Source organism: Vicugna pacos, chromosome 1 (genome assembly GCF_048564905.1).
Source record: "Vicugna pacos chromosome 1, VicPac4, whole genome shotgun sequence".
NCBI lineage: Eukaryota > Metazoa > Chordata > Mammalia > Artiodactyla > Camelidae > Vicugna > Vicugna pacos.
In genome coordinates, this window is record NC_132987.1 from 76,786,514 (window position 1) to 76,808,682 (window position 22,169).

At 33.7% G+C, this 22,169-nt stretch overlaps 1 protein-coding gene across 7 annotated transcripts in view; it reads right to left on the reverse strand.

The window, feature by feature from the left end:
* DZIP3 (DAZ interacting zinc finger protein 3) overlaps positions 1 to 22,169 on the reverse strand; it is a 99,498-nt gene that overhangs the window by 24,719 nt on the left and 52,610 nt on the right. For 5 of the 7 annotated variants that reach the window (XM_072965641.1, XM_072965617.1, XM_072965630.1 and 2 more), the window contains 7 exons: positions 21,440 to 21,472; positions 20,221 to 20,390; positions 19,372 to 19,416; positions 6,908 to 6,930; positions 4,468 to 4,633; positions 2,951 to 3,046; positions 2,672 to 2,799 (listed from right to left, as the gene is read on the reverse strand). In XM_072965641.1, the coding sequence (XP_072821742.1) occupies positions 2,672 to 2,799; positions 2,951 to 3,046; positions 4,468 to 4,633; positions 6,908 to 6,930; positions 19,372 to 19,416; positions 20,221 to 20,390; positions 21,440 to 21,472 (661 nt within the window). The remainder of the gene's footprint in view (positions 1 to 2,671; positions 2,800 to 2,950; positions 3,047 to 4,467; positions 4,634 to 6,907; positions 6,931 to 19,371; positions 19,417 to 20,220; positions 20,391 to 21,439; positions 21,473 to 22,169) is intronic. The other 2 variants (XM_072965634.1, XM_072965635.1) reach the window with 2 other exon arrangements.

Below are 22,169 nucleotides of genomic sequence, written 5' to 3' on the forward strand. Positions count from 1 at the left end.
TGTTAATTCAATTCAATGTATTTTTGTTTCTCTTCACACTTCTTCGACACATGGATTAGTGAGAAGTGTGTTGTGTAGTTTCCAAGTTTTAGGAGATTTTCCTGTTTTCCTTCTGTTACTGATTTCCAGTTTGATTCCATTGTAATCTCAGCACATGCTTTGCGTAATTTTAATTCTTTTAAATTTTTGAGGTTTGTTTTACGGCCCAGGATATGGTCTATCTTGGTATACTTTCTGTGGGCATTTGAAAGCATATGTATTCTGCTGTTGTCTGGTGGAGTGGCCTATAAACATCAATCAGATCCAGTTGATTAATGGTGTCGTAGAGGTCTAGATCCTTGCTGTTTTGTCTAGCATTTTATAAACTGCTGTGAATAGGGAACTGAAGTCACCAAGTATAATCGTAGATTTTTCTCTTTTTCCTTTCAGTTCTGTCTGGTTTTGCTGCATATATTTTGAGGCTCTGTTGTTTGGTATGTACACCTTTAGGTTCTTACATCTTCCTGGTGGACTGATCCTTTTATTGTTATGTAATGTCCCTCTTTGTCTTCTGTAGTTTTGCTCCAAAGTCCATTTTATCTGATATTAATATAGCCACTATTGCTTTTTTGATTAATGTTTACATGGTATATCTTTTATCATTCTTTTATTTGCAACCTACCTATATTATTGAAACTGAAATGTGTTTCTTGTGAACAGCACACTGTTGGATCATATTTTTTTGTTTTGTTTTTAAAATCCACTCTGCCAGTCTCTGTCTTTTAACTGATATATTTAGGCCATCTATATTAAAGGTAATTATTGAGATATTAGGGCTTAGGTCTGCCATTTTATTATTTGTTTTGTTTGTTTCTTCTGTTTCTCTTTTCTAACCTTATGGGTTATATGAACATTTTTTAGGATTCTACCTTAATTTATTTATATAGTGTTTTTAGTATCTATTTATGCAGCTTTCTTAGTAGCTGTACTAGGTATTACAATATGCATACATAGTCTACTGGTATTGATCTTTTCTTACTTCAAGTGACATGCAGAAGGGCTGACTCACACTGCTATGTTGCTGTAGGGTGGAGAGAGGCAGAAGCTCCCTGTTGGGCCCCTCAACATCAGCTGGGAAGAGGGGGAAAATGGAGCACGAATTGGCCCTGGGGTGGAGACTCAGCTTCCTGTGACAGTAGGGATAAAGCTTAGTATTGACCAGTCCCACTTCAGGTCACTTTGTTAAGTCTCTCTGATACCAAGCTGAGGTAGAAGCTTAGCTCACAGTTGTACCACATTGATGCTACCCTGGCAAAGAAACTGGAGTACTACTTGCTTCCACCTGGTGAGGAATGGAAGATTAGCTGCCTGCTCAATAATGCTACCCCAGCAGTGGAATCTGATTTCTGCCATCTTTTGTCAGAGTGCACTACCTGTGTCCAAGTGTGCAACACCGAATGGTCATTGTATGAAGCCATATACATTCCCTACAGTGGTCTGTTTGTAGTCTTGAGCATACAAGGATGCTTGGGTGAGGTATCAGAGTTGAAGAGGGAATCTCAGATAGTAAAGAAGAGAGGCAGCTAATCTTAATGGATGGCATTACTTTTCTGATCTCTGATACTGTGTAACATATTTCTGGATTGGTCATTACCTTCCAGATTAAAAGTTTTGAATCATGAAGTGTGGTTTCTTAAGTGGTTTCAGCCAGCTTTGTTTTCCCAAATAATTCTAGGCCCTTACCTTCTTCTGAACTTCATGGATTTCTCTAACACCAGCAGAAGCAAACCTGAAAGTGTTTGCAACTGATATCATATTGCCAGAGCTGTGGCATCCTTTTCTTCCTAAAAACCCCTTCAGGTTGGATGATATGCTCAGTGGGAGAAAATTTAAGACCAAATTTTGCCAAATATTATTCCAATTTTAAAAATGGCATTTTGGACTCCTTACATTAAGATATTCCCTAGAACTAGTCTATTCTCCTACTAGCAGTCTAGGTACTGCAATAGATTTCAAATTAGACTTCAGAGATGACTGGTACTTTGTGGTATTACTGTTGATTAAAATAATGTGCTACAAATTATATTACAAATTTCACCTGATAATGGTTCAAGGAAACAGTATAAAAAGAATAGAGTAGGGTACTTATTTTTTCCCCTATTAAATCAGAGTTTTAATCTTAGGCATTTAATATTTAAATTTGTACGAGAAATGAGATTGATAGGGTGAAGATTCTCCAGGAATTTGATTTGTTTTCAATCCCCTGTGCTTAGAACACAAATATTCTGAGAGACCAACATTAAAACCTATGAAAGTGAGTCAGTGATCTCTTTGAGGAATGTACTTAGTACTTATCATATGCTACAAAGAAACAGCCAATTGCTAAGTACATTTTTACAAATTAAAGTCATAACCGGAAAGTTGACTATCATTCTCATGTATTTCTATTATCTTCATACTTATTCAGCCAATAAATGAAAAGCTTGATATATAGAGTGAGCAGTTGCTTATTTCTCAATCCAGTTGGTAAGGCAAAAATGGAGTTTATTTTTAAGCAAGTGCAGCCCTGTGGTTGGCAGTTCCTAATGTGTGGTCACAATGCCACCTAGTGGCTACATAAGGATTATCTTTTAAACATAGTGTGCTATGGAACAAACCCAGAATTTCCTTTTATCAATAGATTTGCACTTACTTAGACACCTTATTGATTCCAAAAGCCACTTGTTGGTTAAGAGATGCAATAATTTTGTCTTTCTTTTTAATCTGCATTTGGTTTTCTTGCCACCGAAAAGTCACTGTTTTCAATTGTCTTTTGAAATCCTAATCAATGAAAAATATTACTTCAATTAATTCTGTTCAAGTCACCAGAAATTTAAAGAAAAAAAAATGGACTCTTTAAAAATATATACCATGAAACTTAACATCTGAACTACCTCTGACTTGCCTCAGATCTAACAGCAAAAGTACTTACTTCACACTGATTGTGCAATTTATAAAGCTGCCGTTGTCGAGCAAGCTTTTCCTTTTCAGTTTCTCCATATTCTGTAGTTACCTTGTTGGTTGAGCCCTATTGAGCAAGTAGAATATGTATGCTTTATTTTCCTCTTTAAAAAAAGCACTAATATTATAGTTATTTAAAGGGGATTTAAAGTTGCTATCTGACTGATTCTCATGCATTATACGTCTCACTGCAAACTTCACTTCTGATTTGTTTAGATAAACCCATCTCTCCCCAATTACAGTCAGTAAACCATACCATACTTGGCTACTGCTGCGACTACTGGATAACATTATACATACTTAACCATTTTAAAAGCTTTTTTGTAGTGCTTTTATTGTCATAAGAACCATATGAGGTAGGCACTCATTACTCCTGTTTTAGAGATGATAAAATGGAGTAACTTGCGCACGGTCACAGAGTAAGTGGAGAAGCCAGAATTCTAACTCAGGCAGTATTAATTACCCAATTACTTAATTATTACCTTAGTAATTACCACCTTAAGTTAATGTTCAACTTCTCCACTGGATTATAAACAGTATGATCACAGGGACCATGTCGTAGCATAGCTCTAGACACAAAGCAGGTGCTAACTATTTCTTGAATAAATGAATGAATAAAAATTTTTCAAAAGGTGTGTGACACTGTGATTCTGAGTTCTCACAGCTATTGAATTAAAAACAAAGGCCCCACATTTAAACTTTAGTGTGATATCCAAAGCTTAGAATGTATCATTTCAGTTAAAAAATATAATTTTTTTAATTGAAAAGGAGACAAAATGTACTATCAGACAGGGAATCATTTGTACTAACTGTACCCTTAGACAATCAATATTACTATACACTATGTATCATTATACTTAAACCAGGGAACAGTTTATCATAAAATTACCTCAGTACAGAATTCTCATGGGTATATAAATAAAGTGGTTTAAAAAAATCTTTCATATGTTTTGTGTCATTAAGTGCTCTATTGAGCACTTAAATCATGTTCATATGCACCTTCATATATAGGTATGTCACTACCAGCACTGACTACCACATGGAAAGGAACCAAAACTATTGTTCATTAATATTTTTTGTAGACATTTCATGGTAACAACCAGGTTTAATTTTTAAAAAATGAAAGTAGCTTTGTTTAATAAAACTATTTTTCTCATGAAATTTAATCCAGTGGGATTACATCAGGGTATTTTTTTCTTCCTTGTGGTATTTGAAAATTCTTTACAAGGAATGCATTTGTAATCAACTCTGCCCAATACTTAAAACCAGGAAATGGTTTGAGGACTAAAGTGAAACTTTTCCAGCTTCTAGAGTTCTTCTTTATGTCACTCATCCCCCTATACCTCCTTTCCTGTTTTTTCTTTTCCCTTACAAATACAACATAAACCACCAGGTTAACAAGCTGTTCAAAGAGTCATGGGGGGAAAAAGGTTAACAATTTTTCTGGAAGAAGGAAGGCAGGGCTGTATCCTCTCCAGTCAGGCTTACCTGCTCTATCATGTCCAGAATATGCAATTCATCCAGGCTATAAAACTTGTCTTCAGCTGCAGAATCTTCTTGAATATCGCTTGCATCATCTTTCATAAATCTACTGACTGGGTAGAGATTTGCTTGCTCTTTCTTCAGCTGCTCTTCTCTTCCTACAATATCCGGGCTATAGTGGTGACATAATTAATGTGATCTTTTATAATTGTATAGTGCTTTTCATCTAAGTCACTACTTCCTAAATTAATTGTACTGGTCTCATGGATGCTCAGATCAGAAGGGTTCATAGTCAAAGAAAGTTTGGACAGTGCTCATACTGTGTATTTCTTTTGAAGACTAACAATAAATTTTAGCATATTTGAGATAGCACTCAATCAAGGTACCTATTCTGTTCATCCCAGGGTTTTCAAGAATTATGAAACCACGGAGTTCATTTTACAAATTACAACTATTAACATCAGTTACTTTGAGAAACAATAATTTGAGAAGTATGGACAAACATTTCCATGTCTGTTATATTATTTTATCATTCTTGACAAGCAGGTTGGTTTAATTAACTTCAGTTCTTAGGTCCAGTGTACATTTAAATAGATGGCTGCGACTAGTGACATAAAGTAGATTTAAAATGGAGGTTTCTTTTGTAATAGCACTTAGAAAAAAAGCTGCAGTGATAATGAATTTCACTAACTAGGACTCATTGAAAAAAGAACAAAAATATTACATGTATAATGGCAATTAACTCATTTTTATACATATGTCTAAAATTTAAATGTATGCTACTATCCTTTCAGTTGGCCGACTATTTAGTAGCTATGAATTTCCTTCCTAATGCCACTGAATAAATAGTAACAAGAAAATAGTACTTTTATCTATAGCATGATACAAATTACTTAATTTTTTAGTGAACAGAAAGAAAATGGATAACTCTATGATACATTATCACTTATTTTCGGTCACTGAGACCTTGAAAAAATGACATCTAATGCTTATAGAATAACTTGTAAAACACTATAAAACAGTCATCAGGTATCACTCTGGTATCCTAGACTGACCCAAACATTTTGGAAAGTTCAATGAAATCAATTGCTTACGTAGACCACTAGTTCCAAAACCTAGTCAGTTTTCAAATTACTTAAAGATCTTTTTAAAAATTACATTTTCCCTGACACCCCAATGCCTCTAAAATAATGAATTTATATTTTTGAAAGGCCTCAAAAGATTATTCCTAACTTTTTAAAGTATGATAATAATATTGTGATAACACAAGAAAATATTTCTATTAATAAGAGATGCAAACCAAAGCATGCAGAGTAAAGTTATATGATGTCTGACACTGAAAAATGCTAAAAAAAAAAAAAAGAACAAAATGTTAAGGGAAGAAGGAAGCAAATGTGGAAAATAGTGATAATTGTTGAATCAGGATGATAAATATATATTAATGTAGACATATTATTCTTTACTTTTGTGTATGCTTGAAAATTCTCATTTGAAAACAAAGCTCCCTGGATGATTTGATGATCATCCAGGTTTGGGTCTACACTGTAGTCAAAGTGAGCAAATGACTGATAATGCTGCACATTCTTAAGTTATTTTTATACTATCTAGACATAGCCTGACACAAACAAATGAACAGACACACACACACAAATTATTGCTTTAGTGAATCAAGTTGTTGACACAGAAGTTGAAAATCTATCTTGGATGATCAACTATTAACTTTAAATGGATCATGTCCATTAACAATGAGAAAATGTCAACCACAAGTGATAGCTTTAAAGTTAACAAACTATGTTCTTGTTAACATTTTAAAGATATCTTAAGTTATGACCTCACAGTAATTTTCAGTTAACAAACATTTTGGTGGGTGTAATGATCTCTTCACGTAGTATCTCCCCTACTTCCTTCCTCTACTACACTGTCATCAATCATATGGTTGTAGAATATAGCCCACAGTGATTTTTAGACATTGAGAGGTTTCCAGTAAAGGTTCAAAATTCACTGTTAACAACTGCGATTTTAAAAACAAAAACACCTCAGGTTAATTAAACAAACCAAACCAAATCAAACTCTTGTAAAAGAGGTCATTGGGACAAACAATAATCTGTCTTTAAGGTTAAGTCTTATTTAGTCTATATTTGGTTAACTACAGTTTAGACTATATTTTAAAAACATTTTATGCTAGACCCAAATTAGTCCTTGAATAAAGCAGTTAGCATTGAATGACTTGAGTAACCTTATGGAAAAATGGCGAGGGATCCTATTCTCCCAAAGTAAATGATAATTTAAACTTTTGTCACTTTAAATAAAAACTTGACAACTTATTAGGACAAAAAACTTTCTTCTCTTAGTGAGAACAATTTCCAAAGCAAGGCTGTGTCATACTGGCAAAGCACACTTTGAAACTACAAAGAAAAATTTAAAAATTAAATAAACTAATACTTACATGTGCTCTTCTTTTGATTCCTTCTGAAAAATAACATCAAGAATTAGTACTCTCTATCAACTATGTTAATACAGCATAGTGATCTGACTGCATTTATGCCAGTGTTTCTCAAGCTTTCTAACCACAACCAAAATAAGCACATTTTAAATCATGATTTAAATGCACTTACATGTATATCTTTATACATAAGCATAAAACTAAAATATAAGTTCCATGAAATAAACCATACCCATATTACATGTGTTAGAGACTGCATGTTTGCGTGCCTCCAAAATTCTTATGTTGAAACCCTAACCCCTGATGTGATGGTAGTTGGAGGTATGGCCACTGGGAGGTAATTAGGTTTAGATGAGGTTATGGAGTCCTCATGATGGGATCAGTGCCATTACACAGAGAGCTAGCTTGCTCACTTATAGGCGCTGGCTCACTCTCTTTCTCCACCATGTGATAATACAGCAAGAAGGTAGCTGTCTGCAAACTAAGAGGTCCTTCACCAGACACTGAATCTGCTGGCACCTTGATCTTGAATTTCCTAGCCTCCAGAACTGTGAAAAATAAATGTTTGTTGTTTAAGTCACCCAGTCTATGCTAGTTTGCTATAGCAGCCCAAACTGACTATAACAATACATGATAAACTCTGGAATTTTTTTTCATACTAATTCTATTTCCTTTTTAAAAATGGTAGTTGTGACCCACCAAATTGATTCTGTAATCTACCAATGAGTCATGAAACAAAACATGAAAATCATTAATTCAGATATTGGAAGTGAGTGCTGTGGCTGAGTTTTTACCTATTGTTATATCCCAAGACAGGGTACATATAATTCTCATTTATGGAATCCTATACTAATTACAAGAGTTCTTGAAAATTTACATGTAAAGAGAAAGCAGATTGATACATTAAGAATCTTATAGAAGAAAACATGTTATGGAGATCACAACTGGGAGAAAATGTTAAAAAGCCCTAAATTTTATTTTCATTAAAATAAACCTATAAAGGCAATCTATTAAAGACAGGTAATATCAGTGACACTTAACACATATTTAATTGAGCATTACTCTTATATATCACCCTTTTATTAAAAGTATCAGTTACTCTCATATAAATTCCAGTATTAATTTCTACTACTCTTGTTTACAAGAAACTTCAGGTCTCCTTCTCCACAGATTCCATGATGTACTTATATATTTGTTTTCCTTTATTGTCTGTATACTAAGAGGATTTGTGCATTTCACTGATCAATGGCCAGTGCCAACTTGATTCTACAATTTTGAATTATCAACTCCTTCCTTGGTTCCAGTGTACCTGAATAACTGAGTTGACAAGATATTTGGTAGTTCATAATGAACATATCTAGTAGTTATGTATAAGTTGCCCCGCTATCCAAAAGTAGAGCATTCCTATGAAAACTTTCATAAGCCGACATGGCCTAAAGCAAAGAAACAATTACAGGCATACCTCAGAGGTACTGACGTTTTGGTTCCAGACTACCTCAATAAGGTAAATTTTGCAATAGAGCAAGTCACACAAATTTTTTGGTTTCCCAGCATATATAAAAGTTATGCTTACACTATGCTGCAGGTTATTAAGTGTGCAATGTAGCATATGTCTATAAAAACAATGTGCATATCTTAATTTAAAGATACTTTATTGCTAAAAAATGCTAACCATCATCTAAGCCTTCAGCAAATCATTACCCTTTTTTTTGGTAGATGGTCTTGCCTCAGTGTTGATGGCTGCTGACTAATCAGGGTGCTGGTTGCTGAAGGCTGCAGTGGCTATAGCAATTTCTTAAAATAAGACAACAATGAAGCTTGTCACATTGAATGCTTCTTCCTTTCAAGGATGATTTCTCTGTAGCATGCAATGCTGTTTGATAGCATTTTACCCCCAGCAGAAATTCTTTCAAACTGGAATCAATCCTCTCAAATACTGACGCTGCTTTATCAACTAAGTTTATTAAACTAAATCCTTTGTTGTCATTTCAACAGTCTTTACAGCACTGCCACCAGGAGTAGATTCCATCTAAAGAAAACATTTTCTTTGTTCATCTGTAAGAAGTAAATCCTCAACCATTAAATTTTTATCATGAGTGCACTTCAGTCACATCTTCAGGCTCTACTTCTATTTCTAGTTCTCTTGCTGTTTTCACCACATCTGCAATTACTTCCACCACGGAAGGTCTTACTCCCCTCAGTGTCATCCACAAGGATTGGAATCAACTTCTTCTAAGCTTCTGTTAATGCTGGTATTTTGACCTCTTCCCATGAATTACGAATATCCTTAATGGCATCTAAAAACGTGAATCCTTTCAAGAAGGTCTTCAATTGACTTTGCCCAGACATCAGTGGAATCACTATCTATGGCAACTGCAGCTTCATAAAACGTACTAAATAATAAGACTTGAAAATTGAAATGATTCATTCATCCATGGGCTGCAGAATGGATACTGTGTTAGCAGGCATGAAAACAACATGAATTTCACTGTCCATCTCCATCAGAGCTTTTGGGTGACCAGGTGCACTGTCAACGAGCAGTAATATTTTGAAAGGAATCTTTTTTTTTCTGAGTGGTAGGTCTCAACAGTGGTCTTAAAATTAATAATTAGGAAACCATGCTGTAAACAGATATGCTGTCACCCAGGCTTCGTTATTCCATTTCTAAAGTACATACAGATTTGATTTGGCAGAATTCTTAAAGGTCCTACAATTTTCAGAATGGTAAATAAGCACTGGCTTCAACTTAAAATCTAAGTTGCTAGCTGCACTAGCCCCCAACAAGAAAGTCATCGTGTGCTTCACAGTTTTCAAGCTGGGTATTACTTCTCCTCTCTAGCTTATGAAAGCCCTAGCTAGCATGTTCTTCCAATAGAAGGATGTTTTGTCTAAGTTGAAAATCTGTTTAGTATAGTCACTTGCATTAAGTATATTAACTCAGTCTTCCGGATAACTTCCCACAGCTGTACATCAGCACTTGCTGCTTCACCTTGTACTCTGATGTTACAGAGATGGCATCTTTCCTTAAACTATATGAACCAACCTCTGCCAGCTTCAAACATTTCTTCTGCAGCTTCCTCACCCTTCACAGAATTGAGAAGAGTTAGGGCCTTGCTCCAGATTTGGCTTTGGCTTAAGGGAACATTGTGGCTGGCTTAATCTTCTATCCAAAACATTTACATTTTCTCTTTATCAGCAATAAGGCTGTTTTGCTTTCTTAATATTCCTGTGTTCATTGGAGTAGCACTTTTAATTTCCTTCAAGAATTTTTCCTTTGCATTCACAACTTGGCTAACTGTTTGGCACAAGAGGCCTAGCTTTCAGCCTATCCCAACTTTCAACATGCCTTCCTCACTAATCTTAGTCATTTCTAGCTTTTGATTTAAAGTGAGAGACCTGCAACTCTTCCTTTCACTTGATCATTTAGAGACCAATATAGGGTTATTAACTGGTCTACTGCAATATTATTGCTGAGATCTCAGAGAATAAGGAAGTCTGAGGAAAGGGAGAGTGATGAGGGAAAGGCTGATCAGTGGAGCAGTCAGAACACAAACATTTATTGTTTAAGGTCATCATCTTCAATGGGCATTATTTGTAGCATCCCAAAACAATTATAATACTAACATCAAAAATCACTGATCACTTCAAGTGGGATTTATCTCAGGGATGCAAGGATGGTTCAAAATCCACAAATCAATCATTGTGATAAACCACATTAACAAACTGAAGAATAAAAATCACATGACCATCTCAATAGATGCAGAGAAAGCTTTTGACAAAATTCAACATCCATTTATGATAAAATCTCTCCATAAAGTGGATGTAGAGGGAACATACCCAACATAATAAAAGCCATATATAATAAGTCCACAGCTAACATCATACTCAATCGTGAAAAGCTGAAATCTTTTCCTCTAAAATCAGGAACAAGACAAGGATGCCCACTCTTGCCACTTCTATTCAACATAGTATTAGGAGTCCTAGACACAGACAAGAAAAATAAATAAATAAAAGGATTCAAAATTGGAAAGGAAGAAGTAAAACTGTCATTGTTTATAGATGGCATGATACTATATATAGAAAATCCTTAAAATGTCACCAGAAAACTACTAGGGCTCATCAATGAATTTGGTAAAGTCACAGGATACAAAATTAATATAAAGAAATCTGTTGCATTTCTATATACTAACAGGGAACTATCAGAAAGAGAAATTAAGAAAATAATCCCATCTACCATCACATCAAAAAGAAAAGATACCTAGGAATAAATACAAGAAGGTAAAAGACCTCTACTTGGAAAGCCGTAAGACACTGATGAAATACACTGAAGACAACACAAAGAGATAGATATATCATGTACATGATTTGGAAGAATTAATGTTAAACTGACCATACAACTCAAATCAATTTACAGATTCAATACAATCCCTATCAAAATAACAATGGTATTTTTCAAAGAGCTAGAAAAATAATTCTAAAATGTGTATGGAAATTCAAAGACCCTGAATAGCCAAAGAATTGCTGAGAAAGAACAGAGCTGGAGGTATTATGCTCCTTGACTTCAGATTGTACTACAGAGCTACAGTAATCAAAACAATATGGTAATGGCACAAAAATAGACACACAGATCAATGGAACAGAATAGAGAGCTCAGAAATAAATCCACACACTTATGGTCAATTAATCTATGACAAAGGAGGCAAGAATATACAATGAGGAAAAGACAGTCTCTTCAACAGGTAGTGCTGAGGAAAACTGGACAGTTACATGTAAAAGAATGAAATCATTCTCTCACATCATATACAAAAATAAACTCAAAATGGATTGTAGACCTAAATGTAAGACCAGAAACCATAAAACTCCTAGAAGAAAACATAGGCAGAACACTCTTTGACATAAATTGTGGCAATATTTTTTTTTGATTTGTCTCCTAAAGCAAAGGAAACAAGAGCAAAAATAAACAAATGGGACCTAATTAAATTTAAAAGCTTTTCCACAGCAAATGAAACCATTGACAAAGTGAAAAGACAACCTACTGAATGAGACAAAATATTTACAAATGATATGAATGATAAGAGGTTAATATCCAAAATAAAGTTCATATAACCCAATATCAAAAAAGAAAAAAAACCACACCCAAACAGCCCATTTATAAATGGGCAGAAGACCTGAATACACATTTTCCCAAAGAAGACATACAGATGGCCATGAGGCAAATGAAAAGATACTCAACACTGCTAATCATCAGGTTACCAAATCAAAATCACAATTAGATATCACCTCACATCTGTCAGAATGGCTATCATCAAAAAGACCACAAATGTCAGCAAGGATATGGAGAAAAGGTGGTGTGTACACTATTGGTGGGAATGCAAGGTGCAGCCATTATGGAAAACAGAAAAGAGGTTCCCCAAGAAACTAACAATTCAACTACTATATGATCCAGCAAATACATTCTTGAGTATATATTTAAAGAAAATGAAAAAGCAAATTTGAAAAGATACAAGCACCCCAATGTTAATAACAGTATTACTTACAATAGCCAAGATAGGAAGAAACGTAAATGTCCATCAACAGGTGAATGGATAAATAAGATATGGTATATATACACAATGGAATATTACTCAGCCTTAAAAAAATAAGATTTTGCTACCTACAACAACATGAATGGACCTAGAGAATATTATGCTTAGTGAAATAAGTCAGACAGATGAAGACAAATACTCTATGTTATCACTTATATGTGGAATCTAAAAAATAAAATGAATGGATATAACAAAAGAGAAACAGACTCAAAGATATAAAGAACAAACTGGAGGTTACCAATGGGGAGAGGGTATGAGTGAGGGGCATTATAGAGGTAGGAGATTAAGAGGTACAAACTACTATGTATAAAATAAATAAGCTACAAGATATATTGTATAGTGCAGGGAAAATTGCCAATATTTCATAATAACTTTGGAGTATCTTTAAAATTTCTGAATCACTAAGTTGTATACCTGAAACATAATACTGTAAATCAACTACACCCCCCCCAAAAAAAACTGATCACAGACTGTCATAACAAAATAATAATAATGAAAAAGTCTGAAATATTGCAATTACCAAGATGTGACAAAGAAACACGAAGTGAGCAAATGCTGTTGGGAAAATGGTGCTAACAGACTTGCTTGGGTTAGCACAAGTATTTTGCTTAGCACAAACAGATAATGCAGGTCTTCCATAAAAGCAAAGTGGTGTAAAGTGAATTTTGAAAAACGGGGGATACTTGTATTTCTGAAACTCCTTTTTAGATCTTTCCAGGATAACTTCATGCCAACCCAAGTATCAGCCTGTCTTACATGCATTTCTGCAACTTCCCTTCTTTAGAGAGGATATGCACTTTGAAGAGCTTGATTTTTCTCCTGCTGTATTTCTTTTATTCCCCAAGGCTTCATCACAAAGCCTTCTATTCTTCTGCCATCTGCTTTACCTTCCTTTTCTATTCCTAACCCTCAGTTTCTCTGGCTATGGAACTGGAAAGAAAGAACTAATTAATTACCAAAAGAGTTATTTGCAATTTGAACATATTAAATTCCTAACTGAAGAAAGGGAGCATATAGAGTACCTACAAAAATCTCTATACACGCTAGTTAGTAGTTATTTGTACAGTTCCCTCTATTTGCTACACACATTCTACTTTCTCACCATCTTTATCCAGGAAATCCCTGATAGGTGTTTTTGGAACTTCAACTATTGTTAAGTAGAGATGATGTAAATCAAATAATTAAGAAAGGACAAAATTTCAGGAATAAGGACTTTGTAGTCACTCTACATAACACAACCAAACTTCTATATGCTAGAATTTTTCAGGATGAGAGCTTTTGATTAGAGAATTTGATTGACTCAGCCTTTTATAATTGGTTGCTTACACTATACTAGACAATTTTTTGCACCTATAACACTAACAAAGTATATGAATAGGACTAGTCAGTATGAAATAGTTATATGAAAAAGTTTCAGCATTCTTCAGGTTCTATACTTTATAATTTAGACATATGATACAAGATCTCTCTTCCAACATCCAAATTTAATCAAGATAAAATTACTTTATTTTCAAAGTATCTCTACCTTTTTTCAATAAAATAAATTGGAAAAAAAAACTTAAGATATTTAAAAAAACCTAAACATTCATCATCAGGCCAGAAAATCAATAAGGAAATACAGGCCTGAAATAACACATTAGACCAGATGGACCTAACTGATATCTATAGAGCATTCTACCCCAAAACAACAGAATACACATTCTTTTCAGGTACACATGGAACATTCTTCAGAATCGATCACATGCTGGCCCACAAAGCTAGCCTCAGCAAATTTAAGAAAACTGAAATTGTACCAAGCATCTTTTCAGACCACAATGCTATCAGGTTAGAAATCAACTACAAGAAAAAAACTGCAAACACGTGGAGGCTAAACAACATGCTACTACACAACCAGGAGATCACAGAAGAAATCAAAGAGGAAATCAAAAAATACTTTGGGACAAATGAAAACAAAAACACAATAATCCAAAACCTCTGGCATGCAGTAAAAGCAGTTCTCAGAGGGAATTTTATAGCGATACAAGTCTACCTAAGGAAGTAAGAAAAATCTCAAGTAAACAACCTAACATTATACCTAAAGAAGCTAGAGAAAGAAGAACAAACAAACCCCAAAGTTAGTAGAAGAAAAGAAATCATAAAGATTAGAGCAGAAATAAATGAAATAGAGACTAAAAAAAAACAATAGAAAAGATCAATGAAACTAAAAACTAGTTCCTTGAAAAGATAAACAAAATTGATAAGCCTTTAGTCAGACTCATCAAGAAAAAAAGGGAGAGGGCCCAGATTAATAAAATCAGAAATGAAAAAGAAGTTACAACTGATATCACAGAAATACAAGGGATCACAAGAGGATACTATGATCAACTATATGCCAACAAAAATGACAATGCAGAAGAAATGGACAATTTCTTACAAAGGTACAATATGCCTAGACTAAACCAGGAAGAAATAGACAATATGAGTAGACCAATTACCAGTACTGAAATTGAATCAGTAATTAAAAACTCCCAACAAACAAAAGTCCAGGACCAGATAGCTTCACAGGTGAATTCTACCAAAAGCTGAAAGATTTAACACCTATCCTTCTGAAACTATTCCAAAACTTTGCAGAGGAAGGAACACTTCCAAACTTCTTCTATGAGGTCATCATCACCCTGATACCAAAACCAGACAAGGATATCACAAAAAAAGAAAATTACAGGCCAATATTACTTATGAATATAGATGCAAGAATCCTCAACAAAACACTAGCAAATCAACTCCAAAAATGCATTAAAAGGATCATACACCATGATCAAGTGGGATTTATCCCAGGGATGCAGGGATTTTTCAATATATGCAAATCAATCAACATGATATACCACATTAACAAATTGAAGAATAAAAACAGTATAATACTTTTAATAGACGCAGAAAAAGGTTTTGATAAAATCCAACATCCATTTATGATCAAAACTCTCCAGAAAGTGGGCATAGATGGAACATACCTCAACATAATAAAGTCCATATATGACAAACCCACAGCCAACATCATACTTAATGGGGAAAAGCTGAAAGCATTCCCTTTAAGATCAGGAACAAGACAAGGATGTCCACTGTCATCACTTTTATTTTCAACATAGTTTTGGAAATCTTAGCTATAGCAATCAGAGAAGAAAAAGAAACAAAAGGAATCCAAATTGAAAACGAAGAAGTAAAATTGTCACTGTTTGCAGCTGACATGAAACTATACATAGAAAACCCTAAGAAGCAACCAGAAAACTACTAGAACTCATCAATGAATATAGTAAAGTTGCAGGATACAAAATTAATATACAGCAATCAGTTGCATTTCTAGACACTAACAATGAAATAGGAGAAAGGGAAATTAAGGAAACGATACAATTTACCATTGTGCCAAAAAGAACAAAACACCTAGGAATAAACATACCCAAGGAGGCAAAAGACCTGTATGCCAAAAACTGTAAGACACTGATGAAGGAAATTGAAGACTACATAAACTAATGGAAAGATATACCATGTTCTTGGATTGGAAGAATCAATACTGTTAAAATGGCCATACTGCCCAAGGCAATTTACAGATTCAATGCAGTCCCTATCAAGTTACCAACAACATTCTTCACAGAGCTGGAACAAAAAAATGTTAAAATTTGTATGGAAACACAGGAGACCGTGAATAGCCAAAACAATCTTGAAAAAGAAGAATGGAGCTGGGGGAATCATGCTCCCTGACTTCAGACTATACTACAACGCTGTGGTAATCAAAATAGTATGGTACTGGCACAAAAACAGACACATAGATCAATGGAACAGGATAGAAAGTCCAGAAATAAACCCACACATATATGGTCAATTAATCTACAACAAAGGAGGCAAGAATATACAATGGAGAAAAGATAGTCTCTTCAATAAGTAGTGCTGGGAAAACCAGACAACTACCTGTAAAAGACTGAAATTAGAACACTCTCTAACACCATGTACAAAAATAAACTCAAAATGGACTAAAGACCTAAATGTAAGACGAGATACTATAAAACTCCTAGAGGAAAACATGGGCAGAACACTCGTGGACATACATAACAGCAATATATTTTCTGAACTAGCTCCTGGAGTAATGGAAATAAAAGCAAAAATAAACAAATGGGATCTAATTAAACTTAAAAGCTTTTGCACAGCTAAGGATACCATCAACAAAATGAAAAGATAACCTACAGAATGGGAGAAAATATTTGTAAATGATGTGACTGACAAAGGACAAATTTCCAAAATATATAAACAGTTCACACACCTTAATATCAAAGAAACAAGCAACCCAATCCAAAAATAGGCAGAAGACCTAAACAAGCAATTCTCCAATGAAGACATACAAATGGCCAATAGGCACATGAAAAAATGCTCAGCATTGCTAATTGTAAGAGAAATGCAGACCAAAACTACGAGATATTACCTCACACCAGCCAGAATGGCCATCATTGAAAAGTCTACAGATGATAGATGCTGGAGAGGGTGTGGAGGAAAGGGAACCCTCCTACACTGTTGGTGGGAGTGTAGATTGGTGCAGCCACTGTGGAGGACAGTATGGAGGTTCCTTAAAAACTGAAAATAGACTTACCATGTGATCCAGCAATCCCAGTCCTGGGCATATATCCAGAGAAAAATAAAATTCAAAAAGACACATGCACCCCAGTGTTCATATCAGCATTATTTACGATAGCCAAGACATGGAAACAACCCAAATGTCCATCAACAGATGACTGGATAAAGAAGATGTGGTACATATATACAATGGAACCTACTCAGTCATAAAATAGAATAAAATAATTCCATTTGCAGCAATATGGATGGACCTGAAGATTGTCATTCTAAGCGAAGTGGGCCAGAAAGAGAAAGGAAAATACCATATGACATCATTTATATGAGGAATCTAAAAAATAACAATAATAATAATGACACAAATGAACTACTTATTACTTACAACTAAGATGATTGATTTCTTGAATATGTATAAACACATTTGACTGTCCTTTATGATTAGATTACTGCATTTTGTTGATTCTTATTTTGTAGTTGGCTTTATTCCTTTGATAACTATGTAAGCTTAAAAATCTAAAGCTCTAATCTGTTCTTAGAAACAGTAATCAGTACATATACGTAAACTAAAAAAAATGCAGTATACTGTATATATATATATTTACATGCAATATAATGTGTACGTGCAGTCAAACTGGAATAATCCTGCCTAACAAAACTGAAAAAGGGAAAAAACAAAACTAAAAACAAAACCTAAAAATAGTTTACTGGCTTTAATAAGAATTGTTTAATATTACTTGTATATACATTTTAAGTGGTGTTTACATTTATTTCCACTTGTGTTTATTCCCTGTTTAATGTGACACAGAAGTGGGGCTTTCTATTTAGCTAAAATTGAGAATCTGAGTACTACCATATTTTAATCTTTTGGAAATATGGAAGAGACATATACCCTTGGAGCACAGATTTGTGATCTGAAAGTTGTAGATTTACTTGGTCAGCATTATGTATTAGACCTGGGACTTACTAATGTTTTGGCAAAAATGAAAAACATCAGCTAAACTAAATGAACCAGGCTGTGTTTTATTAGATAAGACTATTTAAAAGTAAGAAAAAATCATATTCATGTTTGAAAAACAAAATTTAAAAAATACAATTTTCAAGATAACTTTTGATAATATGTAAAAATAATATTGTTATTTTATGCTCAGATTAGAGTATAAATAATCTTTATTTTGTTCTTGGCCTCAGTAAGCATTTTGTAAATTTACTTTCATTGTCTAAAATTTCATTTATGATTAAAGTTTGTGTATGCTTCCAAATGACTAATAACATGCACTTACCAGACCACAGCTGGCCAAATATTCTCCCTCAGTTTTATAATACAGCCTACAAAGTATATCTAGATTTTAAATATATATTTCAAGACAGAAAAAAACATTTTTTCACAGTAAAGTTTGCATAGCATAGTGGTAAGCTATATGCTTAATAAAAAAATACTTTTGAGTCCAAATCCATAGGAATATACAACAAGACTGATCAAAATACAAAGTATGGACTTTGGGTAATTCTGGTATGTCAATGTAATTCCATCAGTTGTAACAAGTGTAACACTGTTGGGGGATACTGGTTGAAGAGGCTACGCATGTCTGGGGGCAGACAGTGTATGGGAAGTCTCTGTACATTCCCCTCAATTTTACTCTGAATCAAAAAAAATTGCTCTAAAATACTAGTCTTAATTAAAAAATTAAGTCAATACAAAATTACTCCTGATTTTCTCTTGTAATTTTCCAAGCTATTAAGAGAGTTCTTGCTAAAACTGTGCTACAGATAGTAACTTGTTCATTTTGCAACTCTCAAACAACAGGAAGAGGCCTAAAAGAAGATTCTTGGATTTCTACCATTTTTGTACATTACTGCACTGATGGCAGAGTCTTTGACACAAGGGAGAAAAATCAAGATTTCTTAGATTTTGGAAAGCCACTTCTGAACTTATCTGTTGAAATATGACAAAAAGCTGTTTTTAAAACACTGAGTAGACACTTTAAAAATGAGAGTGGTACACAGAAATCAATAAAATTTCCAAATGACTAATTCAGTTTCTTTATTTGTATATTTAAATGTACAAATTATGATTTAGCGAAGCAGAGTAATGCACGCTACAAGTTTAAATCATTTAGGATCTAACATACATAGATTTCTCTATAATGATATATTCAATGAGCTATGAACATTTATTTGTGCTACACGTCTACTTGGACTAATTTTAACTTCTATCAGTAAATCTATACACTAAACCTAAGTGTCCATAATCAGACAGTCCTCTGTTATTATACTAATACAGCCTCTTACCTTTTTATTCTTGGTCTTTTTCTTTTTCTTTGGTTTACTCTTAACCTAACAGATAAGAAATAAATAACTTATTTAATATGCAGTTCAAAACACACAATGGGTTATTCTGCAAAATATATTTCCTTTAATTACTGAGATCTTTTATCTTCTAATACAGATCATTTTCTTTCTAGGTTCTATGGAAAATTATTTTCATTTTAGTTTTTATGTTATCTCAATCTTCTGCTTGAGAAATCACTGATATATAAAGGAACAAGACATAACGTCAATGAGTAGGCTACAGAAAAGAGCTCAGAGATCCTCACTTGCACACATGCAATGCAAGAATAACAAAGGAAGAAGGCATTTTTAAAAACAACATATTCAGGTCCATAAGATGAAAAACTAAACCTAAAAAGAATTTAAAGACTACATAATAACTGTTATCACTTATCTATAAAGAAGTACATTCCACATGATTTTAATTCTACCTCTGTGTAAATAGCATTGAAATACTCCAGTTTTTCTTCCTTTCTCTCTCTCCTTCTATTCCCCACTACACTTTCTTCTGCTTTCTGTTAACCTCCCACATCCACTCTCACCACTATTGGATTAAGAAATATGTTCAGAAATCTAGCCTAGTGCCTGGCACATAGTAAGTGTTCAATAAATGCTGGCAAAATATATGGTTAACGCAGGAAAGATTATGGAAGAAAGTACTGAGGAAAGAAATATTCCAATTCAAGCTTTGTGTTAACACTATGATAAATATAAACTAAGATTGTCTGAGATACTTTAAGGACAGCACATGCAACAAACTAAAGGCCCTAATTAAGTTCTTCTAATTCAAATATTAATGAGAGCTTATACTTCCTGGAGATCTTTAATAGATTCTGTTGAAGATTCACTGGGTATTGATGCCCCATCTTTATTCATTTCTGCTAAGTGTATTTCAGAGTTTGATTTCACATTTATATTATACTCCATGAGAGGTGGACTTAGTTCTTCTTCCTCATTTTGTAACTCTTCTATTTCAATACCTAAACATTAAAAACAAAACTCTCAAAGTCTGGATGCACACAATTTTAGCCTTTTATCACTATTATAAATATACTTACTCCACAAAAATACCACCCCAGAAATGGAAATAGAAGACATCTTACTCTGTTCAAATACTAAATGAAAATGAAATGCCCATTTATCAATGACCAAATAATATGTACATATACTAGCCTAAAAACCAACCAGCATAAACTCAAATGCTAAGATACTTTACTGTTATCTTAAGCAGACTCTAGATATTAGATATCTAGAGTCTTAAATCAATTCCAAATACTAAGTTTTTTAGTATCCTGACATTGACCCTAATAATATTGTAACAAGTACTATTTTAGGGCATAAATCTGTAATGTAAAGAAGAGAAGGAAAAGCTAGATCTATTTTTTTCCTTTTTTCATCTTTTTCATAACCAAAGGTTGTTAAAGGGTATCAGCCCCCTCTTATGTGACTTCTTGATACTGCTCCAGAGATTCAATCTCTAAACATGTGGACTTCATTTGACCAGTCACTGATGGTCCAAAAAACCCACATTGTGTTCTCCTTAAGTATAATTTTACCCCAAACAAAACTCATGGTGTTAAGTAAAATTTTAACTGCAGAATTTGAATTACATTAAAAAAAAAACAGTACACAAAAGGAAATTAGCAACTTGCTACCCAGCAAAAAAAGGATATAGCCTAACAATGGACAGTTAACCAGATAAAAGCTATGTAAGTTAAACAGTAGCATATATGAACAGGTAAGAGCAAGTAGGTAAGCATTTTTGCCTGTTGAAGTGTTCTATATGTCAAAAGTTAAAATACTTTGCTAGGGTAAACCCTGGGCACATGCACTAAGACAAAGGCAGAGTAAAAAGGCTCATACTAGATTCAGCTGACCAGGAGTAATTTGACAGTATATTTTTCCAAGCCTATAACAAACAGTTACAGTTTATCATACTGTTTATCTGACCAAGTAAAATTTTATAGGTGTCCCTTAGCTATCCTGGGTTGAAAGGTCACTTAGGCATTTGGTTTTTAAAGATACTTACGTTGACTGCCTGTTATTGACTGTAGAGCAATTCCTATGATACATAAAGAAAAAAATTAGATGTACAATTGCAAATGCAATAGACAAATATCAGACTGAGACTAAGAAAAACCAGAAAATTTTTACACTGCACCAATAAATATTATAACTAACTGCAAATAACCAGCATCACCCACAAATCCAGTTTAAACAAGGCATAATCTTTAGATTATAATATAAAGATTATAAACCCATGATTAGAGAAAGGAAAGTTTTTTTTTAAAAAGGTAGTTCATAATAGATAATGCCTAGAACACCATCACTTTAAACCAAGCAGCAAATTTTCACAATTCACAGTCTAAGGTCATGAAGTAATAACAGTCAATTATGAAGCAAACCTCCATTGAAAGTTATAGCAAAATCCTGATCAGCATTCCCTCTCCTTGACTATTAATATTTATTAAGCATCTATGATGTATCTGGCTCTGTTATGGTCTAGAGTTTGAATAGTGAAGAAAAAAAGACAACCTCATAGAGATTTAGTGGGAACAATGAATATTAGTCAAATAATCAGACACACAAATGAAAATTGCAACTTAATAACTACTAGGAAAGAGATATGAGATACTAGGAAAGCTTCTATTAAAGGGACTTGACCAATAAGCTCTTTAGACTCCCCAGAGTGAAAACTGCTTGAAATACCTTGAATTAATTGCTCAAAGCACTTTTCCAAATATTCCCTTTATTCTCAT